Below are 20,891 nucleotides of genomic sequence, written 5' to 3'. Positions count from 1 at the left end.
TATTGCACATTTTATTTTTGTAAGTTTAAGGGAGTTATTAACCTTGGAGCCCTGCGGGTTCAATTTTAACACCAATTTGACGATATGTTGAATAGTGTCATCTAAGAGATCTATATTTTTTGCTATTTTCTTCTTTTATCATAAAAGTTAAAAGGTGGTGGTTATAAAATGGAAGGTATCAAAAAAGTTTTTGTGGTAATCTCATTGTGTGACACCCTATTTTAAACGTCTTGATAAAAGAACAATAATAGTAAAAATTGGAGATTTATAAGTTGAGACCACCAGACAGTGTCCAACTTAAGTTGTAACTTTACCTGTATTCTAACAGTACCAATTTTGATCAGAAATTGGGTTTCTTGGTGTCTTTGATTTGTCTTGTCAAAAGCTTTAATCTCTTGTTTGTTTGTAGGGGTGATGATCTGACCTTCTGCGTTACTCCCTTATGTATGTCTCAGCTCAACGATCTGTTGGCGCCCTTCCAGGTAGCTGCTAAACTATCTTAAGGCCTGACCTTTGATACTAAGTTGTTCTAGTTTATTTAGTATTAGGTCGTGTCCAAGACAATCAAAGACTTTACTCAAGTCAAGTAGCACAGTAGTCACCAGATGATGATGATAAATTGTCAATGATGAACTCATTAAACTTAATTAAGACCTCTCTGATAAAGCCATGCTGTCCATCAGGTAGAAAGTTGTGGTATTTGTGACCTATTAGTCTGTACAACCTTTTGTATTACTTTTGAGGAAGTTGATAGAAGAGGTATTGGTCTATAGTTACTGACTTCTGAGTCGGCAACCTTTCTTGAACTTGGGGTAGACTTTACTGAGTTTTACTGGTGATTGAATATATCCCTAGGCCAATATTTCTCAGTAGGCTGGACAAACCTCTTTATTGTCTGATTTTCTGAAGGATATCTCGAGAATCAAATGACTTGACATTTTCAACAACGATCTTGCTGAGAACTAAAGGAAGAGATTCAATCACCCATCTTTTTCTATCAAGGAATGTAGGTGACACCAGATTCTTCACTACCAGAGGCCATAGTGAAATAATTTTAATAGTGAATTTTCCACTAATACCAGAATCATGTGAAGAGCATTATTCTAATTTGTACATAGGCCGCCACTGCACCCTACTCCGAACTCCTTTTTCACGTAACATTGGAGTAGTTGTAAGTTCAAGCATCACATTTGATTCGGTGATTTCTCCTAAAAAGCGTTGGACGGACTGACAGGTGCCATTGTGAAATAACAAAACTAGAATGTTATTTCAGTCCAACCTCAAGCTTTCAGGAAAATTTTTTTCCAAAATTCTAACTTCAACTATACTTTCCTATAACTATATCTAATTTTCTCTGTCTTTCCAAGCCAAGGTAAAGCAGCATAAATGCCGAGGGCTGCATGGTCAAGGGAGAACTTGATCTTTAATTTGCGAACTCTGGAATACCTTCAGATCTCACTACTCGTGGAAACACAATGAGTACAAAGGATTAAACAACAAACCAAACCAGAAAGCTCTCAAAAAGTGGATGAAAATATATAAAAAAAAAAAAAAAACGAAGGGACTAGAAATGGGTATTGACTATAGCTGTCCTGAACAACCAAAACACAGGTGGACCTCCTAGCAGAAGTCCTGGATCCCTCGACTCAGTTAGAGTTGATACATCAGAGGAGGATGCCATACTGGAGGATGAACGCTAAAGGGTACAGCCGTTCCGAGCAATCCCTAAATTGGATGGTGTCACCAAAAAACATATAGCATAGTTTCATAGACGAGGGTACTCCCTAGACGAAGCCAGGGTTTGGCCTTAAAACCAATCTCAGAACAAAACAAGTTTCACAAAATGCAAAGAGAGGGAAAACCAAAAAGACCTCACTTTGATGGCTCCACTCCAGAAGCTCGTAGAGAAAGAAAACAAGAAATGAAGAGGGACAACAGAGGTCATGGATAGAGCAATCCGCATCTCCCCAAAAACTGTCATATAAACAAGCTGCAGAGAGTATAAGGGTGCGAATTCTCCAAGCTTCAACGATTTTCACATGTGAAAACAATAATAAAACTGAATGGTTGAAAGAAAAACAACAAGCCTTGGGAGGGAACCAATCTGAGGATTGTTTCAGAGCGAGAAATTCCTCGTGCAAGAATCATTACAGCCTGCTTTCCAAACAGTACAAACAAATCCACTGATAAGATCATGGAAGTTCTTAAAAGCACAAAATAATGTGCTAAAGGTTGAAGAATGGAATGTTCTGCATAGAAGTGATGAGAGTGTCAGTGCTGATAACCCTGGCAGTCTATTGTGCTATAGCAAATATGATGGAGAAGGAGGGTCCATGGATCAGCTACAAGTTTGGGAAAATTCAGTTGAGACTGAAGAAAAAATAACTGGACCCCAAAAAGGAGGGGGAGACCTGAGGAAAGTCTGAGACCGTCACAAAAAAAGAACACTGCTGAAGAGATGGAAGTGGAAGAGACCACAAAGGTATCAGAGGAATCTGCAAATACCTTAACAGAGAGGTCTACTCTTAAGGACAGTGCGGTACAAAATGAAACACCAACTTACTACCTCTTCCTGAGGAAGGGACCTACTCTGAAAGGACCATCGGTTTCGGCCAGGGGAAGAAAAGGGGCACCATCCTCAGTTACTCCAAGAAGATGAACATGGATGAAGCACCAGGAGGAGCTGGTAAAAAGGTGTAAGTATGCGCCACATTCAGATAAACCTACACCATGCCAAGAGTACACCAGTCTCATGAGTAGGAGGTTTATCACAACAGGCCAGGATATCGCCCTAATCCAGGATCAACAGAGGTTACATCAGAGGACCAACAACTCAGGTAGGTAATCTCATATAAGATCGATCAATTGAAAACCCAAGAGCATGTGTGTTACTTTAAAAACATATAACTGCTTTTCCTGTTCCAGATCTAGCAAAGACGTGATGGTGGTGGCAGTGAATGCAGCCTCACAAGGGGAAAAAAGAGGTAATTATTGCCCCAGCATACTTCCCAAACTCTTCAACACACTGTCCACCAGTGGAAATACAAGAGCTACTTCAGTACTGCGGAGAAAGGGATGTAGCTCTAATCCTCAGCTATGACTGCAATGCACACCACACCTACTGGGGCAGCACCAATATTAACCCAAGAAGTGAGGAGCTTCTGCAATTTTTATTTAGTAACGATCTTGTTCTAGAAAATAGGAGGTCTAGCCCTACTTTTATAACTAGAGTAAGACAAGAAGTTCTGGACATAACCTTATCTAAAGGACTCAAAAACATTAACATAGAAAGGTGGTACGTTTCACAGGATGCCTCACTTTCTAACCACTGCCCCATTAGGTTCGACATAGAGGCGGGAGTTGAGGTAAATATATCCACCAACTGGAGGTGTGGATTTTGGAACTCCTAGTCATTTTGGATGAGTGTCCCTAGTCAAAGAGCTGGAGGAAACAGAACCCTATCAGAAAAAAGAATTTGGACTAGGAAGGTCGGCTCAATTGGTAGAGCAAGCCATCATAAAGATCTATGAGAAAAACTGCCCCAATACAGATAAAACAGATTAAAGAGTTCTCTAGAGGGGGAGAAATCTGGCCAGGAGATTGCTAAATCCAGACAAGAGTCAAAAAGAATCTTTACATCTAAAAGGATTAAATGAACAATAAAATCCTTTAAGCCATTTCAATCTCCTGGGACCGGAGATGGAGTTTTCCCAGCCCTTCTCCAAGAAGGATGAATATCCTACTAAACACTCTTGACTCTGTTTCGAAGCAGTTATGCCCTAGGAATTTATTCCAACGAACTGGAGGATGGCACTTGCGGTGTTTGTACGAAAAAAGGACAAGGATCCGTCTCAAGCCGAAGCCTAACCTCCTTCATGGTAAAAAATAATTAATAGACATCTAAGGGTTGAAACCTTACAGGTACACCCACTCAGTCTATATCAGTATGCATACATGGAAGGTAAGTCTATCTCTGCTCTCTTAGTTGGGAAGTCGTCAAACACCATTGCCCACAGGAGGGGAGACAGAATCTCTCCCTGGGGGCGGCCTTTCCCAACTGTGTTAGTGAACAATTCATTCCAGATCTTTGCAGTAACTTGTCTACTTTTTAGGAGGTCTACTATCCACTTGACAGCATCTGGGGGAACTGCAAACCTTTCCAGTGCTGTCTTTATGGATTGATATGCTACTCGGTTGAAAGCTTCTTCAATATCCATAAAGACGCTGACTAGCGCTTCCTTTTCCTTGAAGGTATCCTCCACCGCTGTAGATAGCAGTGGTAGTTGACTTACCTTCCACGTATGCATACTGATATAGACACAGTGGGTGTACCTGTAAGGTTTCAACCCTTAGATGTCTATTAATTACTTTTTCCTTAGTTTTTTACCATGTAAGAGGTTAGGCTTATAGATCTGTATGAGTCGAGTTGGGGCAGATCCCTGTCCTTTTTCGCACAAACACCGCAAGTGCCATCCTCCAGTTCGTTGGAATAAATCCTAGGGCATAACTCCTTCTAAACAGAATAGTCAGAACCACTGTAATCTACTTCCAATCTAAGGTATTTCCACTGATGGTACTTTTTTGAGAACATAATATACATGTGTGTAGTTTCCCCTTTGTACAGGACAGTGCACAGTTGTAAAACAAAATATAATTCTTCTAGGGTTAGCAACTCATTTCAGTTCCTGTGGAAGGTTGAAAATCTTCATGAAAACTTTGCTTTGTCTGTAGAGAGTATATATTTCAAATTACATCGTTCTAGGCCATCAGGAAGTCGAAGATCAAAAGATTATACAGGTAAAAATAGACAGGACAAGCAATGGAATACAAAGAAAAACAGATTTTACAAAATAGATTATATTTTATACAATTAATAAAGCACAGCATTTAATACACAATATACATACGACATTAGAAAAAAGGTAAGAGCCACTTCAAACTTTGTTATCTTTTGTTTATTTTGCACACTACCCTTTTGAGATTGGTTGCCCTATAAAACTTACATATAAGTATCACAATAAATTACACAGTAAATCAAAATAACACTTATTAGCTTTTTACAAAAATTATTGTACATAAATGAGTTTCTATGCTTATATCTTTTTCTTATTATAAATTCTTCTATAAAAGCCTTTTCAAATACAGCCTTAAATTACTGTATAGTGTTAATTTAACATATTTCATCACATAAAGGTTTCCAAGCTTTAGTCCATAGAAAGATATCAAAACAAACATTTTTTAAATGGAAAGGCAGTAGCAGGACTGACCAACAGAAGTGACTACTTCTTATAACAGACTGTGAATAAAATCAAACACAGACTAAAATATATGGTAAAATACTGGTTTGAGTAAATTTACGAACTACTAATTTATTTACTATTGAATCCAAAGTAAGATTGATAAACTTAACACATCATTTAATAGCAGTGATTAAAGCTCATCTGATTCCAATTGAATTTCAGCGTGGCTAATATTAATTCTTATTCTAGTTCACAACTAGTCCTGACGAGATTTACAAAAGGATTTAAAATGAACTGATTATATCTTTTCTAGCTAACAAAGCTGTAGTGTTAATTGATCCTAAAAAAAATAATCTTTCTGTTGATTATTATTTTAACCTTTACTCAATTACATTGGGCTTTACCATAAATTCACTTATAATAAATTAAGTAAAAACAGATTTTAAGACAAATTTCACTGAAGAAACGTTAAAATCATTAATTGACTTTTTGAAAGATAAATTAAATTAAACAATGTCAAACAATAAAAGACAAATATGACATAGCAAGATATTTAGCAAGATTTTATTCCACAATTTTTATTTTTTACTTCTTATTTCAGTTATTACAAACCCATAATTTCATTTTTAAAGTATAATGGCAATGAACATTTAGTAATTATTTCTGTCTTTCCATTCTTTTGGTCTGTATCATTTCCACTACAATCTTGTATTTCCGAAATAAGGAATAAAAATTAGTCCCCCCCTAGCAGCTTCGTAAACAAGCGTGACGTAACATTACGTAACGCGAAACGAAGATTTCCCCCCGCACAAAACACACACCCATAGCCCACCAGAAGAAGTAGTCTCTTCAAAAACGTACAAAAATAAATTACAAAATCAGTGATCACTTTAAAATAAAATGCATCATGGCTATTTTTACTTTTCCTAATTGATCAAAAACAAATAGCTACTATGAAAAATATTATTGCACAGTGCATATCAATATAAAAAAGAAAGAAACGAAATTCAATAAGTCATTATGATTATTTGAGAATAGAAATGGCTATACTTTCCAGCCTAAATAATTGTTTTTGTAATAAATAAATAGTATTCATTAAATAAAAAAATTTTATTAAAACAAAAAGAACATTGTTTACATAAGTATAAATAGAAAAAGGACTAGGCTCTAAGTATAAATAAATAAGTTAGGCTCTTTTTACAATGAAAGCTGAGATATAAGTTAAAACAAAAATTATTTATGCTAGTACTTCTTGTAACAAAAACATAATTGTGCTACTGTTTCACAATGTGCTGGATCACTTATTCTGGCATGCAACCATTAGACATTATATTACCATAGTTATTGTATATTTCCAGTATACTATATACGTTTTAAATAATATAAACTCAATTTGCAAAAGGTACAACCAAAATGAGAAAAAGTGATGAAATAAATAACTTTAATGAGCAGTCATGGAGGTGGGGCATGAACGTTAATGGTTTACGATCCAACTGTCAAAGTTAGCAGTTTTTCTTGCAGCTGTTTAACGCAAGCTATAGAGTCCAGGTAGACGGGAACAACATTCTTGGAGTCGTTCTCTGTCCGAGGCAATGTCAACTCCCCGATTACAATTGGTTCAGTCTCGGCAAGAGCCTGTAATACAGAGATTCCAAAAATAATTCTTATTTCACGATATTCACCAACTTACAACCCATCTGTGTATTCACAATCTCCTTGCACAGTAAGATTTGATTCAGATCACCATACATTCAGAGTGATAGAAATTAATCTTAAAATATCTTTCAAACAAGATTTACAGTAAAAAAATGTTTTGATCACTTAATACTTGTTCAGTACCAATAATACAATGTAGGTGTACTTAAAAAAATAATACAAGGTACACTGAATAAAAACACGGATATAAAATGGAAAATTAATTAATAACCTAGTAACCAGTCAAATATAGGATCTGCAGTATAACAAGAAAAATACTTTAATAAATGAATGAATGACAATAAATGATGATTTATTTCTAAAAAATATACAATTATTGCAGAATACCTTTTTAGTAACTCAAAGATAATATAGAGCATTGGCCTATGTGAGTAGAAATCTTGATCAGGCTGAGCTACTATTAAACACAGAAAATAAGTTGTTACGTAAATTTCAGAGAAGAAAAAGAAGAACAAAACAGTAACTGCATGTATAAATAAAATTGCCGGACAGAAAGGGATAGATATCATATATATGGTGTAAAAGGTGATTCACACGTAGAGTTAGAAAAGGAAGATGGAGCAGTATATATATATATATATATAAATATTTGCAACTCTGCTACTCGTTACTGGTTACTACCATTTTTTCCTGATGTTCTTGGAACTAAACTCTTGGCAGAATACTTGGCAATTAGCGTTATTCTGATGGTAAAAACATATCCACATACCGTGCTTTAAGAGATAACCTGAATTGCTTGAGCATCAGTTTGAGTACTGTTATGAAAACTATCAACACATGGTTATTTACAGTAAAGGTCACTGATACCATCTAAAGACTCACCTTAGACATCTCTGGTGTAGGAAAAACTGCAAGATCTGTCTCAACTTTACCTCCTCGTTTTCGCTTAACTATTTCGCACATCACTTCATCCTGGAAAACATTTGAATAGTGAAATTTTTTTAACAATACAAAAAATGTAATTTCTTTTTTTTTGCAATGGTGATGGTGACTGGAAATCAAAATGAGAGTAAAACAGTATGGATATTTAAGACCAAAAAAGTTATAAGGCCTTAGGACTGGAAGGAAGTGATTAGACTATAAAGACAATATACAGGGTGAGGCAGCCCAACCGCTCGTGATGTATAGCGGCTGAAATTTAAGTCTGTATGTTAATTCATTCTCTAGATATCCAGTAAACAAAAGAAAACTTTTCTACTCCTGAGTAATAGGTTTTGCTAATGCTCAGCCAATAATTTTTATCCGTAATTTTTTAATGTTATAATCATGATGTAAAACTTTTATGTTGAATAACATCAACATTAGTTAACATAAATTTATTAGGGCACTAAATTAACACAATTTGTAGTGTAAGTTGCTGTTTAGTAAAACATAATAGAAGTGGTTGATAAAAATAATAAACTGATGAACAGCTGACCTGCAGCTTATTGACCCGATCCTGAAGAAGTTTCTCTTGCTGCATGCGGCGGACAATGTGATTGGCAGGTTCTAGAGAAGGTTCTCCAGGCCTTCGCTTGCTGATGTCCACTACTGTTGGCAACATGTCTCTCTGAATATCCTAAACAAGGCATAATCACTGTAATTACACGGAATCTCGTCTAACACTGTCTGGCAAGTTACAAATTTCATCCAATTAAGTGGCATAGTTGATGTAAAGAATGTCCAATCTAATTTGCTTATTTGCTACAGGACTGTGATTTCTATATACTGTGAAATACACTGTGAGGGTTGCAGTAAAATTGTTGTAGAGATGTTACTGAACATGGGCTACATGATATCTCTTCGAAGGAGACTAACGCAGTGCTTAGAAGTTTTGTAGGTGTCCCTAGCTTACTTAAATTGATATTCTTACTTCCACATTTGGAAGACAATTTTACAGCAAATGGTCAAAATGGCTACCTTCAGTACTGTATTCATGAACTCATTTTTTCATGTTTGATGAGACTTTTCAGCACATTTACAGTGATGTTGATTTCCATTGTTATATTCATTTTCAATTCATCCAATGTGTGGCCGGTTTTTAGAAACTTTATATTTAAGGTAACTCCTCCACAAGAAAAAATCTGAAAACATGAATCAAGGAATCTTGGGGGCCATAACCCTTTAGATATGATACGATCATCAAAACACCCACGTAAGAATTGCATTGTGTCATTAGATGTATGACATTTGGTACTGTGCTACAACCAACAATCAGGTTTATCATTTTGAAGCAACGAAATAAACAGCTTAGGGGATAACTTTCTCCAACAGCAAAGCTCTTGTAAAAGATTGGGAAAAGAGGATAAGAAACTTTAATTGGAGTAGAGACTCAGATTCAGACAATCGGCCTGGGAGTGCCGATGGCCGAGTGGTCTAAGAGTCTGAGTTAGAGATAGCGCAGGTTCGAATCCTGTCTGTGACCGTTGCACTTTTTATCAGTACCATCGATCGACCTTGTACTGTATCGACTCTCCCCCTTATTCTGTTTGATAAGATCCTCGCATACGCCAGTGGCCCATGAGGACGGGCAGAATAAGGCATAAAAGGAGATCAGCTTCTCCCTTAAAAAAAATCTAAAATGTTTATCTCCCCTTATGCTAAAGGGTAGCATCTCTCCTAGGTCAGAGAAAGGAGGATATAAGAATGATATTAGGAATGTGGACAGGACATGGCCCCCTAAGGAAACATCTTATGAGGGTGGGCCTTAGCCAGACTGACGAATGTAGACTCTGCGGAGAAGAGGAGGAATCAGCGGAGCATATTTGGTTAAATTGTCCTGCCATATCAAAAATTCAGGAAAGATTCCTGGGAGCATATCTCTTCAGCCCCAAGGACATCAGAGAACAGGAGTCCTCAAATCTGATCAGATTCTGTAAAAGTTTCAGATTCGGAAGACACAAATATAAGTAACGGAGGCGCAAATATAAGTAACTTTTTAGGACTAAGCGCAGGGACTAACCGTCTTTTTCCCTCTGGATAAATAAATTAAATAAACAGTGTAATGATGACTTGGTACACAACACTGTCTACAATCCTTCATAAAAAATAGAGAGTGCACTATTCGACGACATGATACGGCACACCACACTCTAATTTTCTGGCAGTGCAAGGAAGTTTTGTGGAAGAAATAAGGATTTTCTGTTGACCAAATTCTTGTATTTTGGATATTGACATAAACACTGAGATGAAAAAAAGCCTTACCAGTAAAGAAAACATGGTCAAGCTGTACAACTCCATTGGTATCAACGAATGTCCGAAACCATCTACAGTACAGAAAGCGCATTTCTCTGTCTGGCTCTTTCATTTCCTGAACATTATGTACATGATGTCCAAGAAATTTTAATTTTTTAATCGTTTTCTGAGCACTACAGTATGAAATCTTAGAATGTGTTGAAAGCCAGTCTCCTTTAACTTTTTGAAGGCGAGTGTAGCATAACATTTCTAACGTCATACAGTTTAGAAAATGGTGACTGACCTCCCGGTTCTCTTCCTGTCTGCAACTGATCTAAATTCATGGAAACAGGCAATTAGTCTCATTATTGTTGAATTATGAGGCAATGCATCATCAGGATATTTCTCATGAAATTCGTTAACAACTTGTGCATATGATCTGCGTGATAAATAACGCTCAACAATAAAAACTCGCTGCTCTTGAGAAAATGTAATATAGTAGAAAAGCAGTAAACTCAACATTTTAATTCAAATGAAACTACTATTTATACATACGTTCTCTTTTATGTGCATGACTTAATGAGCACTCTGTATACATATACATAAATATACAGAGTGTCCCACCAAGAGGTTTAAACGTTTCATTTTGTATTACTTGCCCATTTAAGCACTGAATGTTTTCAAAATATACACAATTAATAAAGTAGGTTTTGAAATGTTCTGTGAAAATTAAAGCCTCCCAACAATTGTAGAAACAAAATGGTGACAATTAAAAATGATTAAAATGCTTTACTTCCCTAGAATATAATAAATAATTTTACAAAACCAAAAATACTGTTTTTATAGTACAGTTTTTCAAAATGCCACCATTTTGTTTCAACAAATACTAGAGAGCTGAAATTTTTTCACAGAATATATTTAAAACCTATTAACTGAATTGTGTACAGTTTGAAAATGTTTGGTGTATAAATGGGCAAGTAATATAAAATCAAATGTTTAAACTTCTTTGTGGGACACCCCGTATATATATATATATATATATATATATATATATATATATATATATATATATTTTTATGCATTTAAAATGCTCTTTCAATTAATAACATATGTTTGCTACAGTACATTTTTTATGGGATTTTTCACAACTTAAGAGGTTAGTTGGGCAGAGCCTTAAGGTTAGATAGTGAGAATTCTTTTTTAATGAGCCTCTAGGGCCTTTAATAAACCTATGTACCAAATTTCATGCCTCTATCTTTCATGGTGTTTGCTGGGCGTTGATGAATCAATCAATCAGTCAGTCAGGACAGCTCCTTTTATAAATATAGATAACCGAAGGAATGATATATTTTTATACTATAAAAGCAAAATGTCCTTAAATGATATTCCTTCCAATCGCGATAAAGTTTATATAAATACCGTAGCAAACTTATTTCTTTAGTTCAGCCGTTTTTGCTTGGGTATGGCAACAAATCTGCCTAAAACCAAGACTTAAAGTACATACTCATATTTTTTATAACTTAAAGAGCCAGCTATACTGATGGCCAACAAGATTTTAACCCAATAAAAATGATTTTCAATCTAAAACCCTTTTTCATTTTTTTGTTGTATAAGAATTATGTGAGATGTTATAGATATGAAATACAGTTATATCCAATATTATACATTATTTCTCTTGGAGTTTTTTAGTTTACAAAAGCCCTTAGAACTGCCCTGTGCACACTCTATGCTTATCGCGCTTGCCAAGGAAGTATTTATATACGACCTTCACTCTGGGCAGCAGGAGGGGAGCACCCTTTGTCTAACTCTGACCACCTGCTCATCAGTTCTGCTCCTCCTACAGAGCCATAACCAAACATATCCATGGGGTGTATTACTGCTTTCTCGGTTATCACGTGTGTTACCAAGGATGTTTAAATTCAGTCGGGCCATAGTATAATGTTTGATTTCTAGACTTTTAATAGAATTAAATTGTTAAAAATAAAATAAAATACAAATATTTCAAACTTAATGAGTAGTGACTGAAAGGATTATTCTTTTACTTACTGAAAGAAGAGTTTGAGCTTTTATTGAGAGATGTTTTAGCTCTTCAGTGGATTTACGTTTGGGAATCTGAAAATAAAGATTATAATGTAAAATTTCATAAATTTAAAGAAACAGCCTTTAAGGATAGTAATAATAACTAAACAATAATGAATAAGTTAAAAATAAATTTTAGTAATTGATACAATGTTCCATTTAGGGAAGAGGCAATGATTACTTTTTCATAAAAATGTAAAAAAATCAATATGATGCATAACCAAAAAATATGCTTTCAATTAAAACTTTTTGAGCATTGAACATTACAATTCATCCCTAAAAAAAGGATAAACGTATTTTTTTTAATGTGTTAAAATCAACAGTAAAAAATTATAGTGAATCAATATGTCTAATTGAATGTATAAATAGCATACAACTAGTTTAATAGAACAAACATAACTGCATTACGTTTTATTATTTTATAAAATATTAAGTTTTTCATAATTCACATTCTACAGAATAAACTGAAGTGTATTTTCATTTTAAACTACAAAAAGGCTTAGATTACAACACTTACATTTAATGGCTTTAATTGATCTAGCAGGTTCTTTATATGATCAATCTGAAGTTTGAATTTCTCTGATTGTTCATTTTTGAGTGCCAGTTTGAGAGATCTGATCTCATTGAGGAGAAGTGGTGACTCCCTGACTGATGTATTCTGGCTAGAGCTGAGTGTGGCATTCACTAAAACATCAGTAGTTCACATTAGTAACAATTGTACACCTTGATCAATAAAACACTGACATTTTCTAATTAAGTAACACGTCAAGCTTATAATAGGAATTTAAGCATATTTACCAACAGATGATTTGACTCCTTCAATGAACACCTTCTTAGAGTAGTTCTTAAGTTTATCTTTCAGCTCGCCTCGCTCACTTTCCAGGGAATCAATGTCAGCCTGAAGATGATCCATGGTCTCCTCAAACTCCTTCTCTTTTCTTTGCATCTGTTTTTGTGCCTCTTCAAGTTTGCGCTGTTGGAATGAAATTAATTAAGTTACATTTTACAAAAGGATAGGTAATAATCAAAATAAAACATTAATAAGCAATAGACACACTTCTTTATTTACATATTTTTTGAGAACAGTAATTGTGTCAAAAGTTTTATATACACGGTAAAAGAAAGTTCTAATATAATTAGAGTCTTGATTGAAATGTATATTAAGTTAAAACCAAGTAAGGTTAGTCTGGTTCTTCCAGTTCAAATTCTTCCAAAGTGTAGTAGAATGTGTGCTCTAACAACCACTCCATGAGATGCTTGTTGAAGGTTTTGTCTTCACGGATTCTTTTTAACTGTTCAGTTAGGAGGTTGAACAGCCTAGCTCCTGCGTAGCACGGTTTCTTCTCGTAGAGAGATGTGTGGTGAATCAGCATGGCAAAGTTTATGTTGTTCCTAGTGCTGTATTGGTGAGCATCTCCTAGTCTATGGTGACTCCTGTCTACTGCATGTTTGACCACTTCAAGAATGTAAAGGGATATAACATTCAGTATTTTAAGTTCTTGGAACGCACTTCAAAAAGTCATATTGGTTTAGGCCTATTAAAGTTTTTACTGTTTTCTTCTGTGGTACCAAGACTGCATTCCTGGCATAGAATTTCCCCATACTATAAGTTCATACCGAATATGCGACTGAAATAGCGAATGGTATACTACTTTTGCTGTTTCAAAGTTACAGGAGTATGTGTTTTGAGTGCCTACAGGCTAGTATTTAATTTTCCACAAAGGTTGTCTATATGTGATGCCCAAGTGAGGTTGCTGTCAATTATAACTCCAAGATATTTTGCTTCACTTTCTAGTTTAATGTCTAGTAGCCCTAGCTGGTTCTGTGTCCGAAATTTAATTATTTAGTTTTTTCTCATTAAGTACAAGAAAATTGATTTGACAATACTGCTTAGCCATGTTGTATGTAATAAACGATGAAATTTCTAATGTTTTTTCTGTTTGTCAGTAACTAAGAGTGCACTACAATCCGCATATATAACTGCTTGCCCATATTCTTGAAGATATCTTGGCAATTTGTTAGTCAACAGGATGAAAAGGATTGGTCCTAATACTGAGCCTTGGGGTACACCTTTATTGATAGGGTGTAAAGGTGACCTTACTGTGTGGGTAGTGTGGTTTTTGGTGTACGCCAATTCAACAAAAATTTGTGTTCTTCCTGCCAGATAGTTTGAGAACCAATTTGAAGCTTTGCCTTTTATTCCCATGCTCTTCATTTTGTTTAGCAGTAGAGAGTGGTCTAAAACTGTAAATGCTTTAGTGAAATCTACAAGAAACTCAGTAACAGATGCTCCTTCCTCCATCTTATTGATAATGTAATCAAGAAGGCTAGTCAGGGCTGTGGTGGTTGACCTTCCCTTTAGGAAACCATGTTGTTGACTACTGAGGATGTTGTTATTAATAAGATGACTCATCAATAGTCTCATTAAAAGTCTGAGACAGCGCCAGGTACCAGATGTTGCAATAAAAGAAAGTTAAACTGGAGCTAAACTCAAAAGTCTGTAGAATCGGCCCTTCCTACCATAGCTGTGTTATGTGTAGATGTCTCATCAATCAGCCTAGCATTGCCTTTTCAATTACTTTGGATATTGTAGATAAGAGGGATATGGGTCTGCAGTTTTCTATTGAGATTGCGAGTTCTTTTTTTAAATTTTGGAATTACGAGGAACCTATTTTGGATGATTTCAAGGCTTTTGGGAAAATACTTTCCTTAAAGGATAAGTTAACAATGTGTGATAACAGGGGTGTCAAATCCAGAAGATGGTTTTGATTTTAAGCCACAGATAATTTTTGATATTTCAGATCTTGTGGTTGGGTTTATTATGAGTTCTAGCAGATTTTGGAGTTCAAATGATTCTGTTTCTAAATTAGGTACTGTATAGTGATTCTGGGTGTTATCTGCAGCTGTACTGAAATGGTTATGTTAGATGTTGTGCAACGAGGAGGGGATCTTTAATCAACCTATTATCTACTACTAACTCTATGGGGGTTAATGCTCTGTGAGATAAATGCAATCAGGTAATTAATTACTATATATAAAAGATGGATTACATAGGAAGAACCATGTTCTCACTCAAACAAAAAAGGACCTAAAAGATACAAGGAACACACACCAACGTGATGCGATACGTATGAAGCTACACTTGAATCACATGATAAACTTTAGAGTGATTTGGACCTTCCCAATATTTACGTAATTCTCGCAGTAAAACAAAATGTATAGAACATTAGGTTATCAGTTCAAAAAAATTCCATAAGATATTAATCCTTAAAACATTATTGAGTTTGAAATCAAACAGTATCGTGTGAAATTACATCGTTACATGATATTACTACACAGAAAGTCTATTTTATATAATCTCTTTTGTAAAAATGCATCACATGATTTACGTATAGCCCAATAAAGGGAACACATTTTGGTTGTTGGCCGTCGCTTGGACAGTCCCTGTCTGACACATAAAATAAATTAACACAGTTTATTCCTCCTCCTCTTCAGATTTCTTCTCCTTCTTGGGCCATCCTCTCTTGCCTGCACTGGCCTTAACCTTGGGTTTAGCTGCAGCAGCACCGCCAGCCTTCTTCTTAGGCCTGCCTCGTCCTCTCTTTGCTGGTGCCTCTCCGTCCTCCTTCTTGGCAGGAGACTTCCCTTGTTTCTTTGCTTCTTTTATGTCGCTTGTCTTGGAGGGACAACCTCGGCCCCTCTTCTCCACAGTAGTACCATCATCAGACATTTTGAATCAATTAAATTGAAAATTCCAATGCTGAAAATCTTAACTCTTTTTTTCCTTTCTGTTTCTGCATCTCTCCTGGTTAATTACATTCCAGATGGCTTTTTGTTGGTTTCCTGAATTTTGAATATAGTTTGAAGTGGGTTCTTTCCTTAAAGTCTAAGGTCATAGTCCTTCTTTGCTTGAGCTGTAATCACCTTGTCAACCTATTCCCCTCTTTAGATCTCATTTTCCAATGCCTGAAGGTAAATATTTTAAAGCATGCATGCTTCTTGATCGATTGTAGTTTTGAAACTGAATCCTCTTTTTGGCCTGGATTTTATCAAGGGGGATGTAGAATTCAGGGCCCATATAAGTATGTGATTAAAATTGTCATTCACATTGTTACAGTCAAAGTGTTGTAGAGAGTTTGCCATGATTCATCCTTCAGGACTTGTTTCAGATTGTTAAGGTTGTGTATGGGAGAAACTTCTTTTTGAGATTGTGAATACTTTATTTTGAGTTTGCAAGTTTAAATGGCAGATATGGGCAGTGTTCATGTGAGATAGGCCAGTTGTTGAGATTTCTGTCTTGATATCATCATTGTGAATGTTATTGCATATAAAGTCAATAGAAGTCAATTGAAGTGCCGTGTGTGACTATGGTTGGTAGGAGGTGTAGCTTTTGGATGTTATGGCTAGCCAGCTGTTAATTAATTCCTTATTACCCATATTAGTGGTTAAATCATCTACATTTATGTCCCCCATAACAACAGTAGGACATTTCTATATTGGTATCATGTCCAGTGTCTTGGATAGGCATCAAGGGCTATGTTCCTCACTTCGAAGACTGTGTTCCGTCAATAAAGCCGTTTTTTTTTTCAGTAAATCATTAAGTATTCCTTTAGAGGTGGTTTAATTTTGGTGCAGAATTTTAAGCTGTCTGCAGTATTTAGTACTTTACGGAATTTTTTAAGATCTTTGTTTTGTAATGTTTAATTTATCTTGACTTCTTGGTTGACTGATCTAAAGAAGTCTTCAGTAAGTGGATTGTTTTAAGGAAATCCGGCTGATTAAAAAAAAAATACTCATAGATGTATTGTCAGGGTTTTCTAAATATTCAATTGTTCCTTATGTCTGTCAAAAAATTCTTCATATGTTTCTCCACCCCAAGTTTCAATGCTGTGACTGGTGGCTTCCTTGACCCCACTCAGTTTTTTTAGGTCAAGTGAAGGTGGTTTATTTGACAGTTTTTGTGGTAAATAATTGCCGGGTTGTTGGACCTGCACTTCTACCAAAGTTTGATTTTTATGATTGGAAGTTACATGATGCAGCTATTTTATTTCATGTTAATCTGGCTTCTGTGCATAGTTCTTTAGCAGTTGTAGGAGCTTACCTGGATTTAGCAACTTGTAGCGAGATGCTTAAATGATATTTTACAAAACTATTTCTTTTCCCGCTTCGAGACATGGTAAGCTTTGGGTTTCTAGGTCAATCGACTGGATTAAGATAGTCGTCTTGTGACTTTTTTCTCTCAATTGGCCTTTAAGTAGCATGACCGAGTGTTACATACTGTCCAGTCTCTTTTTTAATAGAATTAGCTCTTGCGACTTTAGTGAGGACCTTAAGGGTGTCATTGGTAGGAAAACTGGAGGTGTACATAAGGTTTGTGTTTCTATGTTTTTATGGCATTTTAGAATTTGATTGTTGGTCTCTGAACAATTTGATTTTGTTTTACAGTGGTTAAGGATTATGTTTTCCGAATCTGATATTTTCTTAACTTTTTCTTCCAATAGGAGGGACTGTCTTTATGTGTCTTTTTACAACATACTCTTTGTAAAGAGCTTGTAGTTCTTGTCAATATTCTTTTCCTTCTCAGCCCGAGCTAAAGTTTCTTGCAATTTTTCTTGTAAGGCTTTGATCTTGTGCATATACTTATCTTCCATCTCTATTTGATCTTCAATTCTTGCCTCCATTTTGGCAAGTTTAGCTTCTACGGAAGAATTATGGATGTTTAACTCTTCAACCTATTTTCCGGTTCTTTCTAACAGTTTCTGCTAGGAGAAGGTGACCGGCCTCAGCTGCCAATGTTAGAGAAGTCATGGGATCCGTTTCCTCTTGAGCTGTTCTATTACCCAGCCTCAGCTCCAGGTCCGAGATAGCCTATTTTGTTTTCCTTGCTGTTGCACCATTCTGTTTTCCTTGTCTCTTTTTTGGTGTCTTGGTAGGCTCAGTGTTTTCAAGAAGGGTACTTTTGCTTTCTTTAAGACCAAAAGAATAGTTTCTGACAGGGGGCTGCTATGAGCAATATTGCAGGGTGCTGAGTCCTTACAAGTATTATATCTCCAGGCATTAATTTCATCCTTGGTCAGTTTTTTCAAACTTTTACAAAACTATTAAAAAGTTCTGTGCATAGTTCCACAAATGGATTAATGCAACCACCATGGTGCCAATATCTACAGGTCCCTGTCTACAGAGTATTCCAGAATATTCTACCTCTATACTGCAGATGCCACAAAGGTATTTAGAGGTTTCAATGTTTATCTTGGCCAGCATGTTCAAAAATTCAAAATGTCTATTGGCAAAAATACCAATTTTTTATTGAATGCTTGGCTGAGTTCACTAGGTCAATTTGAATCAAAATAAGAAAGGTAAGCTTAATCAAGATTATAAGAGATATGAGAAAATTGAGTCGGTTGCCTATTAAAGAGTAACAGAACAGTGATTTTATGATGTACCGCTTGCAAAGCCAAATTCATTCTAACCAAATATATCAACCCTTAAACACTTATTGTAACCCTAAAGTACACTAGAAACAAATTATTTAAACTGTTTGGTTATGATTTATGATTATTTAGTTTCATGAAAAAATATTTAAATATTGCTTGCCTCAAGTTTCTCAATAGCCATCTTGTCCTCTCGTGACTGGTTAGCCAGACGTTTCTCTGCCAGATCCTTCCGCACCTGCAACTCCCCGAGTTCCTCCTGCTTACTTCGTAGGGACATCTTGAGCTCCCTTATATCTGCTTCACGCGACTCCAGCCTTGCGCGTAGTGCTTTTGTTTCCTCCAACTCGCTTTTCACTTGCTGTGCTCGCACTGTGATTGGTGGCGCTGCCTATACATAATAATTATTAAAACAGTTTAAAAGACTCCAACATAAAACTTATCTTCTAGTAATTGTCTAGTAATTTTATGGAAAGTTCTTGAATCATTCGTTTACAAATGCATAGAAAAAATTCTTAAACAGATCATTATGCACTTGTCTAAAAACACAAGATTGATGAAATATTAAAAAAAAGGAAAATTCTATGTGTACATTAGGTATTAGTCACTCTTTCCCTGATGTCAGACATACTTATACACATATTTACTCTTTAATTACTCCAAAGAACTATATGTCTGCGAATGTCCTAAGTATAAAACCATTGCCAACCACTGTGGAGAATTGAAGAGAGCTTAATGTTTAATTGATAGACATTCATATTTAAGTAGGAAGGGGATTACAAATGCAAAATAATACAAATTTATTGAGCTATTAATGTGAATAAGACTTTGTGTCTCATATATAGTTGATAGATTCAGCGCAAAGAATTAGGGTTTAAATAATTTTCAAATTTCAAAAAAATAGTTTGAAATTGAAAACACTAATTACAACTTTCAACTACCAAGTGAAACAACTGAACTTTACTTGCATCATTTATCTGAAACCATATTTGCTTACCATTATGTAGTAGTAAGAAAACTTGTAATATTGTATTTTTCAGACACAATTTAAATTAAAATAATTATTTTTAAAGAAACATTACTTTGTAACCTACAAAATATAGCAGTAGAATAATCTAGGGTTCAAAATATAAAACTGTAACAATGAAATGACTGTTACTAACTTACTGTAGACTAACAGGTTTTGAGGAGACATATTATTTGAGTGTACAGTAATATCTTGACATAAGTGTACCCACAACCAAAACATACAATCAGTGATTTCTCAAACACAAACAGTATTATAATATTTAAATTTATTATGGTGGATCAGTGCGTGACCTTGTCATCCTTGGTAAGTTGTACAGCAGGTTCGGAGTCCAGCAGGGCTTGGGCCACCTGAGCTACTGTACCAGCTACAGACGCAGCCGCTGCCTTGATACTAGCTATCGGCCCGCTGTTGTCGTTGTCGAATATCCGTTCCCATGCTGAGGCTAGAGCTTCCAATAGCTTGCTCACATCTACACCTGCTTCACTGTCTGTTCGACAATTAATTATGTAAACTTATTAATTAAAATGATAATTTAAAAAAAACAACAAATTACTACCAATCAACCAATACAATCTATATGCATTCTGCACAATTGTAAATAAAATGGCACCAATAAAATTAAAAAATGTTAAACTAAAAGTATAGTGTGTAGGATAGTGTTTTGATACTTTGTCAAGGTTTTAAAAATAAATTATTTAAATATTAATTTGATTACATTTACTCCGATGATACAAAATAACAGCTCAACAAACAACTACAAAAAAAATGGCATGGATTGCCATTACAGTAATCTTATTGACAATTAGGTCTTTCTGCACAATAAAGTAGTGTATGCTTTTTCTTATTTTTATAAGAAATAACTTAAAGTTGATTTAACAATACTATTAAAAGTTCTAATGAGAATGTTATATTTTGTTGCAATATTTTTATTTAAAGGTAAAATAATATAGTTTAAATCAATTATTGAAACAATTAAAAATCTAGTCACATATTTGCAGATATTATTTTAAATTAGGTATGATTATATTATATTTCTCAATAATAGTAGGTAATTCCATAGCGAGTTATTTCATATTTCTGCTTTCAGAAACCAATTTCTTCAGTCACAACAATGAAAAGTCCAATGTGAGATGGTGAATTCAAGCCTCTAAATTATCTAATAGTTGAACAATAACTTACAGAGATTGCAATTAAAGTGGAAGCTCGTTAAGTCGGACTAAGGAGACCACGGCTGATCCAATA

General features: G+C 35.1%; 2 protein-coding genes across 6 annotated transcripts in view; both read right to left on the bottom strand.

Annotated features, from left to right (window-relative positions):
* Positions 1 to 4,841: 4,841 nt before the first annotated feature.
* The window catches only part of LOC124359137 (dynactin subunit 1), a 67,923-nt gene continuing 51,873 nt past the window's right edge, over positions 4,842 to 20,891 (bottom strand). For all 5 annotated transcript variants that reach the window (XM_046811621.1, XM_046811625.1, XM_046811623.1 and 2 more), the window contains 8 exons: positions 19,940 to 20,136; positions 18,783 to 19,010; positions 12,987 to 13,161; positions 12,706 to 12,872; positions 12,156 to 12,221; positions 8,374 to 8,514; positions 7,779 to 7,868; positions 4,842 to 6,875 (listed from right to left, as the gene is read on the bottom strand). In XM_046811621.1, the coding sequence (XP_046667577.1) occupies positions 6,723 to 6,875; positions 7,779 to 7,868; positions 8,374 to 8,514; positions 12,156 to 12,221; positions 12,706 to 12,872; positions 12,987 to 13,161; positions 18,783 to 19,010; positions 19,940 to 20,136 (1,217 nt within the window). In that variant the 3' untranslated portion in view covers positions 4,842 to 6,722. The remainder of the gene's footprint in view (positions 6,876 to 7,778; positions 7,869 to 8,373; positions 8,515 to 12,155; positions 12,222 to 12,705; positions 12,873 to 12,986; positions 13,162 to 18,782; positions 19,011 to 19,939; positions 20,137 to 20,891) is intronic.
* On the bottom strand, positions 15,649 to 15,962 carry LOC124359138 (histone H1-like). The gene has a single exon (XM_046811627.1). It carries the CDS (start codon positions 15,916 to 15,918, stop codon positions 15,664 to 15,666), a length of 255 nt encoding a protein of 84 aa, XP_046667583.1. The 5' UTR covers positions 15,919 to 15,962; the 3' UTR covers positions 15,649 to 15,663.

Source organism: Homalodisca vitripennis, chromosome 4 (genome assembly GCF_021130785.1).
Source record: "Homalodisca vitripennis isolate AUS2020 chromosome 4, UT_GWSS_2.1, whole genome shotgun sequence".
Classification (NCBI taxonomy): Eukaryota; Metazoa; Arthropoda; class Insecta; order Hemiptera; family Cicadellidae; genus Homalodisca; species Homalodisca vitripennis.
Note: the sequence above shows the minus strand (reverse complement) of the source record. Positions and strands in the feature narration are given on the sequence as shown.